The 20988-nt window shown below is 42.6% G+C and overlaps 1 protein-coding gene and 1 non-coding gene across 2 annotated transcripts in view; one reads left to right on the plus strand and one right to left on the minus strand.

Annotated features, from left to right (window-relative positions):
- FREM3 (FRAS1 related extracellular matrix 3) overlaps positions 1–20988 on the minus strand; it is an 80873-nt gene that overhangs the window by 27362 nt on the left and 32523 nt on the right. The window contains exons 3-4 of the mRNA XM_008685569.2: positions 4325–4471; positions 583–813 (exon numbers count right to left, since the gene is read on the minus strand). Coding sequence (XP_008683791.2) covers positions 583–813; positions 4325–4471 — 378 coding nt within the window. The remainder of the gene's footprint in view (positions 1–582; positions 814–4324; positions 4472–20988) is intronic.
- LOC121101933 lies at positions 11234–11337 on the plus strand. Its single transcript, XR_005833969.1, has one exon. It is a non-coding gene; the product is annotated as a U6 spliceosomal RNA (small nuclear RNA).

Genomic DNA, 20988 nt, shown 5'->3' on the forward strand with positions numbered 1-20988 from the left:
AAAAGGGGCAGCCAATAGCACAATTCCTAGTTAAAACTTCTTTTTCCCTTTTAAATTTATCTTGGGAGATATTTGCTGTATGAATGAATGAATAAATGAATAAAATGAGCCTATGAATTCGAGAATATGATCCACAACTTTGTGGAATGCATACTAAAGCCAACAAGTTGACTGACGCCCAGCAGCCACATCTAGGACAAGGTGTATCTAAAGCCCCTCCCTGATCTGGTGAGGTGCTCCCGGAAAATGGTGAGAAGATAGCGGACCTGGAATGAGCCCTGAGGATCAGCCCTCTGGGGGCAAAGCTGCACCATACTGAGTGTGTAGAGAGCTAACCATGAGGGCTTATGCATATTTTAAAGGAATGCTGGTAAAGTCATGTCTATTTCAATCTCCTATATTCCTTTTCAAAAATCCTAAGAGCAAAGGAAAACTTATTGCCTCAAAGTGATTCCTAAGCTTTAAATCCTAAATGGTATGAACATGTTCAGAGGCTTATGGAGCCCGAGGGATGTATGAACACCTGAAATGGGTGCAGGAACATGTACTGGTTAATAAATCATATCAACAGAAACCACATACCATCTTCAGGGTCCACAATTTCAACAGTTGCCATTTCCGGAAACTCCAGTGCAGCCATGACAGGGTTCAACAGAATGATCTGGAAGGTCTCTGAAGCCTCGTATTTATTGTCAGATATAATTCTCACTCTCCACTTGGCCAAAGTCTGTCCAGGATTGAAATGGACTTGTTTCTGGGACTTTCCCTTAAAATCTTTATCTTTCTTCGCAGTTTCATCTTTGGTTACAATGCCTAAATAAAAAGTGGGAAACTATGAATGTAAGCCAAGTCACTGAAGAAAGATTCTTTCAAAGTGGATTCTTTTGTTGATGAAAAGCAGATAACATGGAAGTTATTTCTTCTAATGCTCCCAAAAGACATTTATAAATTAGACTTATTGGCTAAGAGTGTGTATGTAAGTAGAAGTGGAGGGAAGTGAGAGGAAAGCAGAGAAGGAGAGACAAAAAGGGAGAACAGAGAACAGTCATTAACTTATTTATTTTACAAATATTTACTGAGGGCACCTGATATGCCAAACTCTACTAGGTGCTCAGGATTCAGAGATGAGTATGAAACCGTTCCAGCTTCCAGAGAAGCCACTAGAATGGGCACCATATGGAGGTGGAGATCTTTGGCTGTTTTGCTCACTGAAGCACTCCTGGTGATTACAACAGTACCTGGCTTGGAATAAGGATTTCATAAATATTTTTTGAGTGACTATTTTGTATCTAGTAATTTCAATTAACAAAATTAATTTTTTTCTCATGTGGATCTTTACTCATGGTGGCTTGAATTCTTCTGTGGTTAGTAATTTATAATTGTAAGAGGATTGGTAGTGATTTTCCAGACACGTAGGGCGCTGCTGGTAAAAATGGAGAGGTGGGGATAGGTTTGAGGTCTGTTAGGAAATAAAAATTAGTGACTCACTGAAGAAACTGAACGACAGCAAGACAGCGTTAAAAGGACCCAATGTGAGATACAAGGTGAAAGGTGCTACCCCCTCCGGACTGAATAGAGCCTACCCTCACCACAAAATGTTCAATAGTATTCTAGATTGTTTGGTTCTGATTTTTTTTTTTTTAAGATTTTACTTTATTTATTTGACAGAGAGAGAGATAGTCAGCGAGAGAGGGAATACAAGCAGGGGGAGTGGGAGAGGAAGAAGCAGGCTCCTAGCGGAGGAGCCTGATGTAGGGCGTGATCCCAGAACTCTGGGATCACGCCCTGAGACAAAGGCAGACGCTTAATGACTGAGCCACCCAGGCGCCCCATGTTTGGTTCTGATTTTAATATCCCAATGAAGGATTAATGAAGCAAGAATACCTGTACCTCATCGCTTTGGGTCTCATTATATGGTGAAGACTCTGCAGTTGTCTGAATGTGTGAAATGAAATATTACCACCTGACCCCAGCTATTGTGAAAAGCTTTACATAAAATGAGATGAATAGCTCCTTTTGCTCTTTCCTCTGTCTCATGCTCAGAGAATCTGATATCTTGTAAAAGATACCCAAGCCTATACAGTGTGAAAATAGTTTCCAAGATAAGAGAGCTCACGTTGACTTTTTACAACTGTTCGAAGGAAGCTTGCATCGGTCCTAGTTTGGTAACTGAGAATGAGCATCCGATATTTAGGAAGAGCCTCCTCGGGCCCTATGTTGGACTTGGAGAAGATAAGGAAGAGGGAGTGGTGTCCTCAGCCACAGCTGAAGTATAAGTAGCGGGCACTGCCGTCTACACTGAGTAGGCACGTGACCATTTAATACTTGGTGAGCATTGGCTCTGTGTGAGGCGCTGAGGAGGCGATGTGGAATTCCGTAGGGACACTACTACCCCTAAGAGGTTTACGAGGGGAAAGAAACAAATGATTTCAATTCTGTTTGATGAGTGCCATGGTCCAAGAATGAGAGTTAACATTTACTGAGTATTTAATGTATGGCAGGGACTATGGTAGATTGATGTATACTCATCACGTTTAATCCACAAACAACTCAGCATGGGGTGGGGTGAGGGGATTAGGAGGGCTTCTTGGAACACTGAGTAAGGTTCTCTAGGGTGGTGTTGATGTGGTTTTCAAGGAGTTTTTTGTAGAACAGAAGAGTTGATTATATGTAGCTCACTTCACAACACATATTGGGCGACTGCCATACACCCCGTGGTGTTTTCGGTGTTGGGCATAACCCAGGGTGTAGTGTCTGCCCTAATGGAGCTGGAAATCTACTGAGGAGGACAGACAGTGAACAGATGGACATATGTTGCAGGCCAGGGACGCTCAGTGCTATGAAGAATAAGGCAGAGCCCGGGGAGAGCACCTGTGGAGGGGCTGGTTCAGGAAGGGAGGCTGGGGGCATCTCTCTGAGGAGTTTCCTCCACCACCATCCAAATGGTTCTGGGCAGGTAGAAGAGTTTTTTTTCTTGAGTAGGATATGAAAATACTCCTTGACATAATAACCCAAATCTTGTACCCATGAGAAATCCCTACAGTAAAGGATTATAAAGACAGAACTCTACAAGAGAAAGGAGGCATAGTTCCGTTCAAGTTCCTGTGGCAAGTTCCACTGTGGGTTGACAAAGTAACCTGCGGTGTAGACTGAGGGCCACCCAGAAATCAGAGTGCTCTTTCGCTGACCTCTTTTAGAGGAACAGTCCTATCCCAGAGCCTCGGCCCTGGAGAGGAGACTGGGGAAAAGCTTGCCTTTTCTTGATCGCCTGTTCTCGGCCATCTCCCTCCTGGCTTCTTTCCAACAGTTTTGATATGTTGGCAGGTCTCTGACTGGATTCCAAATGTCTGGGAAACTCAGAACACTCATTTGTAAAATGAAGATAACACACTCCTGTCTTCTCAATAGGTTATGAAAATAAAGACAAATGATCTCTGAAAGTTTTGGCAGCTAAAGATGTCATAAAAATCTAATGCATTATTAGAACAATTATTATTGATTATTAATGATGATCATGACATGGATTATGTAGGCATTTTATATCTGTTTATCCCAAGGAGGCATAGGCCTTTGTAGCCCGTGGAAAAATTTGACGCTGTCCATGTTTTGGAAGAATTTAGAACCTAATAGCAGGGAGAAAACAATTATGTATAATCAAAAGAAATAGCTACAGCAAAACATAATAATATATCATGTACTCACAAATAATTTTTCAAAAGAAATAGCTAGAACTACGCATGTATCATATATTGTATGCTTAAAAACAATTTTATTTATTTTATTTTATTTTATTTTTTATTTTTAAAGATTTTATTTTATTTATTTATTCGACAGAGATAGAGACAGCCAGCCAGAGAGGGAACACAAGCAGGGGGAGTGGGAGAGGAAGAAGCAGGCTCATAGCGGAAGAGCCTGATGTGGGTCCCATAACGCTGGGATCACGCCCTGAGCCGAAGGCAGACGCTCAACCGCTGTGCCACCCAGGCGCCCCTTAAAAACAATTTTAAAAGAAACTGAGTGACTTGGGGATTGTGGTATATGGCTATGAAATATTTTATTTTTCCTGGTGTCTTTTGCATTGAAACAGAAAGACAGTAACCTTCTAGAAGGGGGCAAACAGGAGGAGGAGGGTGAAAAGTTGGAGGGTATATTAAGTGTGTAATGCACGTGGAGTAAAAACTATGGCACAATTTCACATATTTTTTTAGAGGTTTCCTGAAAACTGTTGTTGAGCCTTTTCCAATATATTATCTCATAATTATTTTTAAGCTTAGGTTTCATGTTCCCATTACCTATTGCCAACAACCAATCTAAATTTACTTACTGATAGAGGATGTTTCTTCAAGATACCCTCTGCGCGTGAGGGTCACCTCTAGGAATGTGGCGTCTTCATCCACAATGTAGTACTCTTTCTCCAAAGAAATCCAAGCCCAGTTCAGATGGAAAGGTTGGTGTGTTAGCTTATTTCCTTCTGTAATGGATAGGGGGAAAGGAGATGTTGGACAAAAGCTGGAGAATTAGATGGAAAAATCATCTAATGCAGGGTTTGCACTTTGCTTCTAGAGTCAAGGGTTTCAAAATATATGCTCCTTTTTTATATAGAGGGAAGTGCTTTGCTTTTCTAGAGAGTGCCGTGAGCGCTATCGAAGGCCCTGTTCCCCCTGCTTAATGTGGGATTATTCATCCGGGTCTATTCCTAAAAGGCTTATGCACTAGAGTTCCAAAGAGCCAAAGCTTAGTAGCTTAAAAATTCCACTCATATTCAACACTCACGGCTCACGGCTTCCTTTGTTCGCTTCCTCTCTCCCTGCCTCCTTCCCTCATTTTCGTCCTCTGCCCTCTGACTTACTCCTTTGCATTGTTCGTGTATCCATTTGCTTTCACAATAGGCTAGAAGTTCCTTCAAGACAGTGCCCACATGATACTTCCTTATTTTAGCACTGTGAGGGTCTGGTATGGTGTCTTGAACTCAGATTCTTAATGTTTAAAAACTGTCCAAGTGGAGGGTAAGCGACAAGGACATAAGGCTCTATCTGCTTTGTTCTTGTCCACACTAGATCACAGGCCTCTTCGCTGGTGGTAACCTAGCCCCGCGTTGGGGCTGTGCCACGTGTGTGGATTGGAAGAAAGAACAGGTCTACCTCAACTGGGGAGCAGCTGTTACAAATAATCACCTGTAAAAGGATGTTGAAACAGGACTCTCTGGGACTCAGCTCCAACCGACGCACCAGCGTAATAGATATCAGATAGCAAAGTGAGTGTGGGCAGACTACCATTTGCAACATTTACAACAGAAAGCTTTACTAACCAGTTCTACAACGACTGAACCCCTAAATCAGATCAAGCATATTACAAAAGGGCAACACAGAGACAAGAAGGAAGGATTTGTGAAGAGAGCACTTTAGAAAAAGCTGCTGGGCATCTCTACCGCCACCCAAGGGAGGTGCAGGCATGGGGTAGGGGTACAGTGTTCACCTCCAGCCTAGAGGGTGTGGGCTTCATGAACCTTGTGGAGAGGAGACACATCCTTCTGTAATTGTAGGTCCGTGTGACTAATGCATTCTCAAAAAAGCTTACGTGGCCTTGGCAGGGTAAGGAGAGTGGAGGGGCCTGCCTTTGGGAAGTAATTAAGTATCGACAAAGAGTGAGACAAAGAAAGCATGCATGTGGGTCAGAAGGGGGTCATCTGTCCAATAGAGCCTGTTGAGGACGCAGGGGGATCTCAGCGGAAGGAAGCTGGAAGCAGACCACCAGATTCCCATCAACTGCGGGAACAGTAAAGGACAAGGGCCTACAGATTCCAGAGTCAGGAACCTCTGAGGAACTCATGAAAACACCAACTAAAGAAAGAGTCACTGGTAAATAGTTGCCATCCAGGGGCCCCAACATCAGAGGACAACAATACTTCCCCTACCAGACTGTGCTCTGTCCCCTGTCTCCTCTCTCTCTGGGGCTAACGCAAGGATCCAAACCTTGCTAGGAAGCTAGGGGAACCACGGGCATGGAGAGAGAGGAAGCTGGCCTCTGCTCTCCCCCATTGGCACAGGCTCCTGCTAATAGCGACAGAGGAAGCTCAACAAAGAACAAGTTCTGAGATTTAATTCTTGCTTGGGGCTGTTCATTCGAATGACCAGATTGACACAGTGTTTGATTTAATAGGACTGTAAGATGTTTTTATCTGACAGTGATTCAAAAAGTTGTGTGACCCACCCAGGTATCCAGTGTAGGAGGAGGGAAGAATCCGTGCCTCCCAACACCACCACTGCATAGTAAAAGGACAGACAACTAAAATTATAATTTGATTATATCACAAATCAGTTCGTTTGGCATCCCAGGAACTCACTGAGGCATAACTGCAGGGTAAATGCATCTGCTGGATTTCATATGTTTATTCTCCATCTGTCTCCTCTCTCTCTAGAGATAACATTATTGAAATTATTGTGGGTATTCCGATAAAATACAGAAAAATGTAAGACAAATATACCAGAAATCCTTTCACGTTATTAAAAAATATGATCTTCGTCTTTTTTCTAGTTTGAAACCACTTTAATTCTTCCAGTGTACAGTTTTTTGGATTTTGAAATCCTGAGTCAAAGTAATAGTTTATGTTTACTTACTCTTTTTCAAAGTTCTCTCATGTAATCTTTCTTTTATTCTGACAACCACACTACAGAGTGGGACAAATATTAGTCTCATTGTATATCTAGGCAAACAGTTTCAGGCCAATGAAGTGACTTGACCAGGTCCATTCAGGGTAGTGGCAAGGTCCTGTCTTGTCTGGACTGCAGACTTCTAGATCCGTGCTCTGCATCTGACTCCGAGCTGCCGCTCCTACGATCAATGCTCCTGGATCAATGCAACCCAAATACTTCAAAAGGGAACTGGGCAAAATCTATGGCAAATAAGACCCTTTGAATCAACACATCTATGATAAAAAAGCATCAGCAATTAGATACAAAACCGTTTTCACAGCCCAAATGTTTACGATATGGATTTCTCAAAAAAGTGGGCCTAACTACTGAAAATCTTCAGACCCTAGGAGCTCCCCTAAGTCTCTGCCCCGTGGAGCCATATGGTTTCTTGTTAAGACTTCTCTTGGGGTGCTTGCTTCAGTCTGTACTCTCTGAAGGCCAGCTGGCTTTCTCCACCTGTCCATGCATGGGGCCCCGCTCATCTTGAGTTTGCTTATCTTTATATCACATGACCAGCAGAGAAAGAGTCACACCTGGGCATCTCAGTGGCCAAGTCAGGGTCTGTCTAGCTATGGTGTGGTTAGCTGTGGCTTTGCTGCCCTGTGAGATTGAGGAGGAAGGCAGTTCTCAGAGAAGAGGGTTCAGAGATCTAGAGATACCTAAATGGTATTTATCTTTAAGATGCAAAAATGAGGTGAAAATAGTAGAGGGCCCCTTTTACATTCCTGTCTCCGGTAATTTTTCTGTACACAGATTCCTAAAGTAAAATGTGCACATAATACAAAGAAACAACGAGGTGACATAGCAATAGCAGGGACTTTAGTCTGCCACTAATTAGCGAAATGGACTGGACAAAGTTACCAAGTACCTTTGAGTGTCAGATTCCCGGACTGTTAAATAAACACAGTAACTATAACAAGGACAGGAATAATATCTTCATCACAGAACTGTAAGGATTACCCCGGATAGTGAAGGTGGAAATAAGTAGCAGGGTGCCCGGCACACGGTACGCTCTCAAGAAACGGGTCACATGAAGGTTATTGTGACATTGAGGCACACGTTTTAACGGAGACGCAGGAGAAAATAAGTACAGATCAGTATTTTCTTAATGCATACACCAGTTAGGTGCAGAGGACCATTTACTTGCTCATTTACACATCCTATAAATAATGACTTCAAATTCCCGCCAATCAGCAGACACGGCGCGAGCACTGTGTTAAGTGCTGTGGATCAAAAGACACAGAAGTGATCAAGTTAATTTGTACGTCAGGACCCACAACATGGAGGCCCCCCCAGTGGCCTGGTCGATGTCACAAATCTAAACCTGAGTCAGCCTGCGTTGACCCAAAACACCTGTCAAGGAAACCCAACATACACCCGTCACAAGACTTCGACTCCTCTTTAGCAAGTTTGCTTTCCTCTGGAAAATAGAACATGCTCAAATCTTATAAGGAAATCTCCAACCTCCTGGCCAATCACACTCTGTCTCTGGGCTGCCTCTTCTAGTGCTCTGTGAGACCTGCTCTTGCCCCACATCCCTCGGGAGCAGTGCTCCGCTCCTTCTGAGCTTCTGTCTCCCCAGTCCATGAATTGCTTTCCCTGGAATTTAAATAATATCAAACTGGCTGCTCGATTGTGTTATTTTTGTCATTTGACCCCAGGTATAGTTTCTTCAGACAGGATGTGGACAGATTTCATGAGGCAGTAAAGGCTTACGCACTGGGCAGTGATAGTGGAGAGGAAAAGGACGGTTTAGGGAGAATTAAGGGAGAATCGAGAGATTTGGGGGACGGGAAGCCAGCACTCAGGAGAAGGGCTGTCAGAGATGACTCAGAGCTCAAATCGGGCAGCTGGAGGATTGCATAGCATGAGCACATAGAGAGAAGTCAGGAGGGGAAGACAGCTTGCAAGTTTAATTGCAGATTTGGCTTTGAACGGATGACAGAAGTCCGAGGGAAAAAAAGTTCATCAACTATTTGGATATGTAGATACATGAGGGAAAGTTCTGGGGGAGGGACAAAGGCAAAAAATGTATATTTGGGTGCACTGTGATACAGGGTGTTTCTGAAACGGTGTTTTAAAGTCCAGTTTTTGAAAGCGTAACAAGAGAGAGCTAAGTACATATTATACAATCTTTGGACTTTGTCAGGCGCTGTCTCTCAAAGGCTCTATGCAACGGTGGACGTGGATAAGAACACTTACAGTGTTAGGGTCCCAGCTCAGCACTGGACAGCAGGCGTCCTAGGGCCCTGAAGAAGCCGGTTCAGGCCTTGCCCTTCACGACCCTCAGACCTGCTGGTCCCTGGACTTTGACACTCCAAGCCAGGGTGATGTGGAGCAGCGGACTTGGTCTCAGTCAGCCACTTTGCCTCTGGAAGTGCGGCTCTGATTCAGTGTCCCGGGTTGGTTGGCCCGGCACCATCCCTTGCTGGGGAAGGGGGTGGAGGGGGAGGGGAGAAGGGAATGCAATGGGAGAAAGAGGAGGCGGTTGACAGCCAGGGAACCCCTGCTAAGATGGAGGCCCACATGCGAGGGTCAGTTTCGGGGGCCCTGGCTTTTGAAGTCAGGGAGGTCTGAGGGGGAGAGGAGGAGGGGACCTGACGATGGTCCCGCCCAGTGGGGGCAGAGACACGGTTGCCTAGGCTTCAGCTCTGCCCTCTCAGGCTTCCGTTGGGCGCACTCTGCACAGGTGCAGCTCCTCCCTGGACCCAGAAGCAGGCAGCCAGCCAGCAGGTGCATTAAAGATGACACTCCAGGTAAGGAGAGCTGGCTTCATGTATCGTGAATACGAGGGCAGAGTCTGGATTGCATGAAAGTCCAATTTATGTAAGACTCTGCGTAGACAATGTTCTGTACTTCAATGAGGACATAACTGTAAAAAAAAGAGGACCAAGAACTAAACTCTAGGGACAGTTGCATTTGGGAGCCAGTGAAGGAAAATAAGTAACAGAATGGAAAATAAGGAGGCTGTTAGTTTTATGACAGTGAGCAAGGCTGATATAAAACTAGCATCTAGAAGTAAAAACAGTTTCAAGCAGAACTATAATCTCCTTATCGAAGGATGATACCTTGTTCTGTGCTGTATCAAAGCGCCATAGTTACATATCTAGCTATACCCTAAGGCGGCATTTTTCAACCTCAGTACTACTGACATTTGTGCTGGATAAGTCTTTGTTGTGAGAGGTCGTCCTGTGGATTGTAGGATGTTCAGCGGCATCCTTGACCTCTAGCTACTAGATCCCAACAGCAGTCCCTCACCCACCCCTGTCCTCCAGCTATGACAATAACAAAAAATAAAAAAATGGTTTCCAGTTATTGCCAAATGTCCCTGAGGGAGAAAAATAACCTTCAATTTAGAACCACTGCTGTAAAGGATTTTACTGCATCCTGATAAAAGTCTTCCTGTGTTTCATAATCCTGTTTTAGGAGAATGACAAAAGAAACCTTCGGATTTGAACTTGGCATTGCTAATCAAACATTCCTTATTGACTTCGGAACGTAACCTGTTCTAAGTCAATCTGAGGAACATCAGAAGGACACAATATCAAGTACATTAAAACTATTTTTCCTGTGGAAAAATGAGAGTTTAAAGTTGGGGACAAGAGCTATATTCATGGGCTCTGGTTTCCCGTCACACTTTTCCTGGGCAGCTTTTGAAGAGGAAGCATGAGATTGTCAGGTTTAGGAGGGAAGACTGGAGGCTGGCCTCCCACACGTGATCTCTATGCCCTAGGCAAGTGCCTCCGTCCCTGTTCTTGCATCTGTGAGACTGAGGTAAAGACAGGAACACAGGGGGCACCGGCTGGGAGAGGCCTTGTAGGTATGGAAGTGTGGGTGTGTCGCTTTGATGGTTCGAGCTATTATTATCAGTTCCTTTCTTTCCTTCATGAGTCAGGAGAATGAATTGTTAAGAACTATGTAGAACCAAGTTAATGCTGTAATGCTCTAAATAGAACCTATAAGCTCATAATGGGGGATGGAGGATGGCGGTAAAGAGGGACCAACATGTACCAATTGCCTGATATGTGCCGAGTGCCGGGCTAGGAAGTGTGCAAAAGGCCAAAAAAAAAAAAAAAAGAAAAAGAAAAACAAGAGACAAACGAGATGAGGCAGACGGGAGTCGGGGAACAGGAACTGATGGGACTGGTCCGGACAACGGAAAGATCTGAGTGCCCAGTGAGGGGAAGAGAAGTAGAAGACAACTATGGAAATAATAATGGAGAAAAACACCCAACTGCAGAATTTCTAACTTCATGAATTGAAGAGCATAATACATTTACATTTTCATAGTTATCTCCCGTTGGGTTAAAAAAAAAAGAAAAAAAGGAAAAATACACTAAGGATTTATCCAAATACTATATTCAGAAAGAATTAATTTTGATGTAACTTAATTTACCAATTCTAGTTTCTGATATAATCTCTTCTTTTAAAAACTCAGTAATTTAAAAAATAAAAAAAATAAAAACCCTTAAAATGAAAAAGAGATTATCTATTGCTAAGGCACAATGTTGAAAATACATCTAATAAATGCTTACTGTCACGCTCGCTTTGGCAACACATGCACTAACACTGGAACGATACAGCGAAGATTGTCATGGCCCTTGTACAGGCTGACACGCAAATTCATGATGCGTTCCATATTGAAAAAATAAAAAATAAATAAATGCCAACTCTCAAATGAGTAAAATAAAGTACTGGATGATAAGGTAGCCACTACTGTCAAATGTGAATGGCTTACGACCTTGAACCTCAAAACAAGATTTAATTGACTAGGATATTTAATCTTAAATGTTTAATAATTACCCAAAGAAAATCTAATATTATACTTATGTTTTTTATTTTTATTTATTTTATTATTTTTTAAAAGATTATTTATTTATTTATTTGACACAGAGAGAGAGAGAGAGAGAGAGTCAGTGAGAGAGGGAACACAGGCAGGGGGAGTGGGAGAGGAAGAAGCAGGCTCCCAGTGGAGGAGCCTGATGTGGGGCTTGATCCCAAGACTCTGGGCTCACGCCCTGAGCCGAAGGCAGATGCTTAATGACTGAGCCACCCAGGCGCCCCTATACTTATGTTTTTTAATACTCCATGACATTTTCAACTAGCTTCGTCATCATAAGCATTTAGCTTCTACAGCTACCAACTTTAACATGTACCTGAATTCCTTAAGCACCTCTTCCTCATAATACTCACAGCTAGCGACAGTCACATAGTGTCCGTTAATATCATTTGTCTTTGGAAAATGCTTCTGGTGTCTCCTTGTGATGAAATGTGATGAAATTGTGGCTTGCTGTGTACAGCTAAGCTGTATGTCTACAGGATATAAATATACTAAATATAACATATTCTCCCCCAGGAGAGTTATAATTTCAGGGAAAAGAAAGGAACTTGAGATAGAAGAATTAGCAAAATTAGGTAAGAGCCAAAGTCACACTGCCTGTCAGATGGATCTCCGTTTTCTTCCCCTAGCTGTCTCCAGTGCTCCTGGAGCTGTGGGCAGTAATTTGAAAAATGTACCTTGTTGGGTGAGATACGCTACACCCCCTTCCCACACAAGGATATTATACCACCCCCATTTCTTTAGCATAATTCACTTCTCTTCAATAATTCCCCAGGCCTGCCCCATTCTCCCTTCGGTGCTTTAGGGTACAACCACCCACGACCCAAAGTTGGGAAGGAGAGCGGGCCTCCTCTTGGCGTCTCCAACACACAGGTGCACGTCCGTTCTCCTCTTGAGGAATAACAGGTTGTTTTGTACAACCACACGGCAGGTTTTTCAGGAAGTGTGTGTGGGGCGGACTAAAGAAGAGGACGCAGATGAGACATCTGCAGTCCTTTCTCTCTTTGTGTTCTTCTAAGCTACAGCAATGTTACCTCCCAGACCATGTTTCTATATCTACTTCTGTAATCTTTGGAAATGCCGGGGCAGGTGGGCGGGTGAGGCAGCAGGTGGGTGGGGGGTGGTGGCAGGTGCAATGCAGTTTGAAAGAGGTGTTTGGTATATTCTTTTTGGAGATGTCCCCAAACTGTCTTGATGATATATTTGGCTCTCCATTTTGAAGAATAAAAACCCAACATGTTACTGCTATGTATAACAATACAGGTTTTCTGTGCCCTTTTTCGCTTTCCTAAAATAGAGTTCTTTAATATTAGCACAGTGGAAGCGGTGGGAAAAAATAAAGACCAGAAGCTTTTTAAAGATTCTTTTGCGTGCCTCAATAGGGGCACCACATCCTGCTCTCGTCACAAAACAAAATTACCCGAAGTACTCTCAAAGCAAGATTTTAGAGAATTAAAAAAAAAAAAAAGGATAAGACTGAATGAGCAGAAGTTTCCAACTACTAGGAAAGTAAAAATATACAGATTTTATGATCACATGCAATGGCCATTTCTCTGTGGGATTTGGGGCTCCCCATGGCTTAACTGGAAGGGAGAAAATTGTGCCTTCTTCATTCTCAAGACTGTATGGGAGTCAAGGAGGATGTTGAAGCAAACTTTCCTTCCAGAGAATGTAATGTAGTATAATGCAATGCAATATATACAGCAAAGTCCTCTTTGGAGGTCAGAATAATGATTCTCGTTTTTGGATACAATCTAGTGAGAGCCAGAGAAAGCAACTGGGTCCTGGTCAGAACCTTCTTCTTCTCTCCCATGAAGGATGGAATTAGAACCTTTCTGAGTTCCTTCCAAGTTTAACAGTCTATGTTTTCTGCCCCCCTCGGCAGGGGGCACTGTCACACCAATAAAGAAAACATATACACTTATTAGGTCCCAGTTTGGAAAAAGAATATTACTCAGCATAAGTTGGTGTATAAACTTGATAAATTAAGTGAGAACTTCAAGCCCTCAGGAGGACGAGTTCTTGGGAAGGCACAAGCTGTCTGGGGACAGAGGTGCTGGGCAACGTCCCGATGTGTGATCTTAGCCCCATCTGTGTATGAGCATCGAACCCTTTCATATCTGTGCTGTCATGTGAAAATCCAATGCTTACCACCGCCCTGAAGAGCGGGAGTGGGTGCACGTGACATTCGACAAGCAAAGTCCCTGCGTTCCGTACTTGTGCCTCATTCAACGTCCCAGAGCTAGTCGATACATTTAAAAGAGTGCAGTGCCCCCCATGATCTGGATCCTTGCTACCTCCCCATCATCTCCTAGCTCTCTTGCTGCCTTTGGAGTCTGTGAGAATTTGTTCTCAGTTACGTGCTCTTTGTGAAGCTAACAGTGTGGCTTCACAGCTCTGAAAACTCTTAGTCATCCCTCAAGGCTCAGTTGGAGCCTTGCTCCTTGGAAAACCTTCCCCGAGTGATGGCTCACCTACGCCACTCACGCACGCACCTGTCCTTGCGAGTGCTGCTCTCACGGTCCTGCCGTGAATCGTCTCTATGTCTGGTTCTCTTTCCACATCAGTAGCTGCTTTTCATCATGGAGTCCCTAGTGCTTGGCACAGAGCCTAGAAATTACAGGGGCTCAATAAATACCTGTTGAACGACTGAAAGCCTCCTGGAGAAAAGCTGACCTAAACACAGATTTCAAGGAGAATAGAAACAGCACTGCTAATAATTTAACTCATGTACAATTTGTAAATCTATTACCTTGCTTCATAAGAATGTAGACAATGGTGTTTAAAAATCTAGTGATATCACAGTATAGACCTGTAGTTTTATTGTAGTCAGAAAGACAGCCAGAACCACACTCCAGTTTCTTATACTCTTAGCTTAGAGCCTCCTCTACACAGTACTGCGTGTACAGGCTCTGAACTGATCTTTGAGCTTGAGGGTCTAGTTCTAGAGAGACTTCTAAAAAATAATAAAAATATGATTTTACATTTCCATAGTATGTATTATTGATTCTGTTTATGTTCTAGAAACTGATCACATCACACTGGGCATAAAAGTTTGGGCTTGATTAGCATTAAAAATGAGATAGTATAATAAAAATTATACATGTATATATAATGAAAAGCAGTATTTCCTACAAAGCCATAATGCACTCTGTATCTTAGGAAGACCTAACCAAAGAAGTCCCCTACAATTTTTTTTAAGATTTTATTTATTTGAGAGACGGAGCAAGAGTGAGAGAGATTGAGAGAATGTGTGGGGGGAAGGGCAGAGGGAGAAGCAGACTTCCTGCTGAGCAGNGAGTCCAATGTGGGGCTCCATCCCAGGACCCTGGGATCATGACCTGAGCTGAAGGCAGACACTTAACTGACTGAGCCACCCAGGTGCCCCTATATCTCTACAGTTTCTTATAGGTGTTCAACACAGGACACATCCCCCAGGGGGTCTACTCTAATGTCAGTGACTAGCAGCTTGGAAAGAATGGGTGTGAAAGCTAGAATCACTTATTCTCCTACGAAGAAAGAGATAAATGTAACATCCCCATCCCAGTGTATGTCCACGGTTAACTCAAAGGAGACATAAGACTGTTCCAAGAGCAATTTGATTTGTAAGTGTTGGGAAGGAAGGAGCCATGTGAAAAAAGTGTCAAAAGGAAGCTTTGTGGAGGCATAAAAATAAAGTTCTCATCACAGCCCAGACTGTAGAACACAGTGGGTTCACACACTCTTGTAAGGGGCTTTGGCCAAACCTTGGAACCATGTAACCAAGCTCTAAGTGAATGGGGAGTGACCTCCGGTAGCGTTCTTAAGGTCTGACAAGACAATAATCAGGGAGGAAAGTTTGGAAGTTAGAGTAAACCACAGCCTAGCTCTGTGTCATCTCCATTGTTAGTTATCCCAGGCATTATAAAAATGGGCAAGCTGGAGAGCCAACAGATGTCATTAGCCTAGTTCTTGGCAAGCACTTATCAGGCAAAGAATATAAGCTGAGCTTTTCTTCCCCCCAGGGAGGCATTTCATTTGTCAGCAATTTTTTTCTGCCAGACCACATCAACAATTGCTAGATAAATGAAATGCTTCCACTCAACTTACAAACTCTTGGGTAAAGTATTTATTTTCTAGAAATAAAAATGCCTTTTTAATAGCACAAGCTATAAACGGTCCCAGTGGGTTCCACTCAAGCAATCAAATGCCAGAGCCATAAATCTTATAGACCCTTATGGAAAATGGAAGTGGCTCTGTTAGGCATCGCGTTGAATGATGCTATAGGTTCACAGGATAAAAAATAGCAGAATAGGTCATAGCTAATAGGTCAGCGACAGACTGAACCCATTGCTGTGGAAATGGTAAGGGAAATTCAGTGTAACAATCGCCCAGGATGTATTTTATGATGATAGCATTTGTTTGGAAGACTTTGGATTATATATTTTTTGAATTATGCTTCTGCATAATTTGACATTGGATATCCTATTATATAAATGATCAGGAGACATTCAAATGTGGAAAGAAATGTGACTGGGGCTTAATACATAGTCTAGGCTTTCTGTCTCTCTGGGTCTTCCCTTCACACTTACTCCTTCCTGCTGTGTGTGTGTGTATGTGTGTGTGTGTGTGTGTGTGTGTGTGTGTGTGCTTTGTCAAAACCCCTCCCTCCTTCCTTCATCTTGCCCTTCCCACATATCTGCCTCTCCTGTATTTTATTACGTCTTTGTGTTTGCATGAGCTCTTTCCAGCTTCTAGAAGACTAGTTAGTATTTGTATACACTATATTTAAAACATAAGGAATGGTGAGTCCATAAGCAGGATCTACACAAAGGTTTCTCGATCTATCCTTGCTGTACCATACCAAATGGAATGCAGTCTGGTAGCTCCCTTGAGGTTTATCATAAAAGCTCAAGGTAAGGCTTCACTCCCATATCTTTCATTGAACATGCTGAAATATACAACTGGGTATAAAACTAATAAAAATTTTAAAAATTAAAAAAATGGATACAATCTCTGATTGTATTTTGGGTCTTCGGGTCTATGACTCTAAGTGGGTAACGATTATACTCATAATCGCTTCTATAATTTTGCTCTTTTTAAAATAAGAAGATGAAAGTTCAATCTACAAGGCGTATTCATTCTTTTAAAAAGTGCTCCTTGGGGTCTGTAAGGAAAGGAAACATTTTCGTCCTCAGAGCATGTGAATTTTATGGAGCCAGCAATAGAACAGAAATACGATTGCCCCTTAAGCCAAGGCCCTTTGCCCAGCATGGTTTCCACAGTTGCATTCGACTAACTTGCCTTTTGGTTTCCCTAGGCAGGCCCAGGCAGAAGTCATGAGTCAAGGATTAAAACATGCTGTTTCTATCAAGTCTACCCTTTCCAAAGTGATTATTTTCATAATTTTCCAGATCCTGGGTTTCTTTCTGTGTGTTAATAACGGGTGACCAACACACTGGGAATAAGTATCACTACGGAAAAGAGGAGAAGCCGGTCCTCAGTCACACAAGGCTGCTTTCCCCATGCAGCGTGTGCATGAGATTTCAGGGCTGCCAAGGGGGGTCTGCAGTCGGCCTCCAGACCAGAGCCACCCAGCACCCCCGGAGGGAACAGTGGGAGAATCCGGGAAAGCAGTGGGGTTTTGCTGGGGGTGAGTCAAGACAGGAGCGGTCTCTGCAAATGCTTACTAGCTCTTCTGCACTCCCCAAGCAGTTAAGCCTGGGAAAAAGAAACACTGTTACGCCCTGATTGGCTTTTCATCAACTGGGGGTACTTGTGCTTGCTTCAGGTTAAAACTTTTTGGCAGAACTGTTGCTGTGATGGTTACTTTTATGTGTCCACTTGGCTGGATGACAGCACCCAGCGTTTTTGTCGGACGCTCGTCTAGACATTGCCGTGAAGGTGTTCTTTAGCGGTGATTAGCATTTGCAATCAGTTGAATTTAAGTAAAGCTCCTCATCCACTCAGCTGAAGGCCTTAAGAGCTATGACAGGCTTCCCCAAAGTGATTCTACCTCAAGACTGCAACATAGAAACCTGCCTCAGTTTCCCACCTTCTGGCCTGCCCTGAAGATTTCAGACACAAAACTGCAACTTTTACCTGAACTTCGGATTAGCCAACTCCGCAGCTGTGTGAACCGATACCTCTCTCTCTCTGTCACACACTCTGTCTCTGTCTCTGTCTCTGTCTCTGTCTCTCTCTCTCTCTCACACACACACACACACACACACACCTCCTACTATTCTGTGTTTCTGGGTTCAGAACTGTGACTAATACTGTCACCATAATACCTGCCCCCTCCCCTCTTTTTTTTTCCTCTGATACATTAAGCTTTTCTGAAACTATTCTAGATGCAAGCATCTCCCAGCATGTCCCTCTAATCATATTTAGATGTTTGGACCCTGTCTTCCTGTTTTGTTTGTTCGTTTTAATCCAGGCAGATGCATTCAGCACATGGCCATTGCAACATGAATTCTCTGGGAAGAACTTTTCCCTTTCCCCAGTGACAGAGATGAACCATTTTAATCTACCTACTTTGCCCAAAGAGCTTTTATGAAGCTTTAAACTCAGATCCTTCAAAAAAGACAACATTAATAAATGGAAAAGAAAAATCTACATTTCTAAAACTGACTGAACCTTTACCACTGCTTAAAAATGCTAGGAAAGATCAGAAATACAACACAAGGTTTAAGAGTGTTTTTACATAAAATATACCTAATATACATTCAAAAATCCTCCAGGGTAAAACTTGAGTTGTAGAAGAGATGTATTAGCAAGCATTACTTAAAGTGTTAGCATATATCCTGATGTATTTTCTGGAGCCAAGGATTAGGTTATTGTTGTTGTTGTTTTTTAACTTGAATTCTGTGGCTTGCAAATCTTCGTTTTACAAAATAGAGTCAATTTCACATTTGAACAAGGATCGTAAAATGAGAATCTCATTTACAGGAAAAAAAAATCATCAGAACAAGATTCAATGACTGATAAATTTCCCTGTGAGCTCTAAATGCATTTGATTGCAGTTATAGATTCGGCCTCACCAGTGTGAAACATTGTAACTAAATTTTCTTTTGTTATACTCATGTTCCAGATGCCATGTTCTCCGTCTGCTCACCCTGTTCATCAGGCAACCTCTGATCAGCACCGAGGCTTTTGGAAAACCTCTGCATTCCTCCTGATACATACATGGGTGTATACAGGCTCTTGTTTATTTTTCCTTTGTGAAAGTTCAATCTATTAATGCCAACCCACGGAAAGAGAAATGTCAACGTGGGAGTGTTAATAACACCCTTTGCAAGATTTAAATTTCTCATTATCTTGAGGCATCAATAAGTACCCAGCGACCATACTTTTCTGTAATTCTTTACCCATACTTCCCCGCTCCCCCTTCCTGCCCAGTTTGAGAAAAGTTTAAGGTATACAGCATGATGATTTGATTTACATGTATTGTGAAATGATTTCCACAATAGGTTCAGCTAGCATCTATTTTCTCATATAGGTACAATACAAAGAAAAGAAAGAAGAAAAACAATTCTCCTTGTGATGCGAACTCTTAGGATCTATTCTTATGACAACTTTCCTGTACGCTGTACAGTACTGTTAACTGCGGTCACCATGTACATTACATCCTAGTGCTTATTTGTCTTGTAACTAGAAGCTAGTACTTTTTGACCATCTCCCTCTAATTCCCCCTCTCTCAACAATGCAGCTCTGTAACATAAGTCTGATCTCACTTCCTGTGAGGTGTGTGTGTGTGTGTTTTTTTTTTTTGAAGATTCCACATTTAAGTGAGATCATACAGTAGTTCTGCATCTGTTGAGCTGATCATATGATTCTTTTCTTCCATTCTATTATTGTGACATATCACATTGATTGATTTGTGTATGTTGAACTCTCCTTGCATCCTCAGGATAAAGCCTGCAAGACCATGGCGTGTGAGGCTTTTAATGTGCTGGTGAATTTGGGTTGCTAGTATTTTATTGCATCTACGTGTAGACACTGGCCTGGAGTTTTCTTTTCTAGGTGTCCTTGTCTCTGACACGCTTTTGAGAATAGGTAGGCCTTCTTGGAAGGGTTGAAAACACTCATCACTTTTTCTTTTCTATGAGGATTTTTAACATGGCTCAGAGAACCTACATTAGAACTCCGTATACAAATCTTCCTCTCGCCTTGTCTGACATTGCATATGAAGCTATGTATGCAGTACGCGGTTCAGACATGCGCTTCCATGTACTCGCCATGATGGTACTAGATAGCAGAATTGCTCCCGTTTATTTACTGGCAAATCAAGGTTCTGTGTTCACACAGGCTAGCATCTTTGGTTGCTTCTGAGGGAAAAGTTTTAGGACCAGTTCATAGGACTTGCATAAAATTCAGAACAAAACAACTGGTTGTTAAAATTGAACAAACCAATCTATGGCATCTACTTTCATGGCTTGGGCTTGTCAAAACAGGAAGCTAGTTGGGGGTATTCTATACACATTAGTTATGCTCTTTCTATCCTTGTTCCTAATTATTGCTGTTGTCATGTCAATTGCTAACAAAATCATACATGGTGTTGTACAGTCCCTATTCCAACTGTTCATACATCTGATGGTTATAGAGCAAAGGGAGTCTGAAGGGACTCTGATAAAGACAGTGATATTGGATTAAATTAGCCCCCTCACCAAAACAGTGGTGTAGACCTGAAAATCTGATCATTTGCCTCTCCTTCTGTAGTCACTGTATTTTGTCTGGATAGATGGAAGTCAATAGTAGGGACTGTAAATGACCTTTGTACTTGCAGCAGCTCTTGCCCAGGAGATAGCAAAAGTGGATGGTGGACGTCCCCCAGTGGGTTCTAACCTGCCATAGCTGCTGAGCTGCTGTGAATGTAAAGCACCCACTAGCTAAAGACGATCAGTGACGGGGATGCTATCTTCCACGGTCAGTGAGCAATGGGACTTGTTGTAATCAGTTATATCCGTTCTATGGAATAATTTCACCCTCTCCTATGTGTAGGATTTAACCCTCAATTAACACACAGTGAACTTCCCCTTCCTGGGATATATGGGTCCCTCACTCTTCCTCTCCAGCGAACCACTCTGAATTTCCTCACTGACGTGGACCTCCTTGCCTGGCAAGTCAGTAAACTCAGTGTTCATTTATTTGACCACTGCAGTGGTCTCAATAGTTCTTTTAAGAATCTTCATACGTCTCTATGTTACTCATTATTTAAATAGGAAATAATCCTATCTAGTTTTGCTTGTTTTGTTTTTTTTTGTTTTTTGGTTTTGTTTGTTTTTTTGTGCCAGGTAAGTAATATACCTCCACAGTGTTAAATCGGTACTTAAAAAACAATAGGATTCTTGAGTGGTTTTTAAAACACATCCCACTGCCACCCCCACCCCCCTTTAAAATGTTGCTAGTTTTCCTCCAATTGTCACAGACTCTAGCAGTAAAGAGTTAATGTTCATCATTAGACAGTTTCTCTAT

The sequence above is a fragment of the Ursus maritimus genome, unplaced genomic scaffold, assembly GCF_017311325.1.
Source record: "Ursus maritimus isolate PB19 unplaced genomic scaffold, ASM1731132v1 scaffold_11, whole genome shotgun sequence".
NCBI classification, from domain to species: domain Eukaryota; kingdom Metazoa; phylum Chordata; class Mammalia; order Carnivora; family Ursidae; genus Ursus; species Ursus maritimus.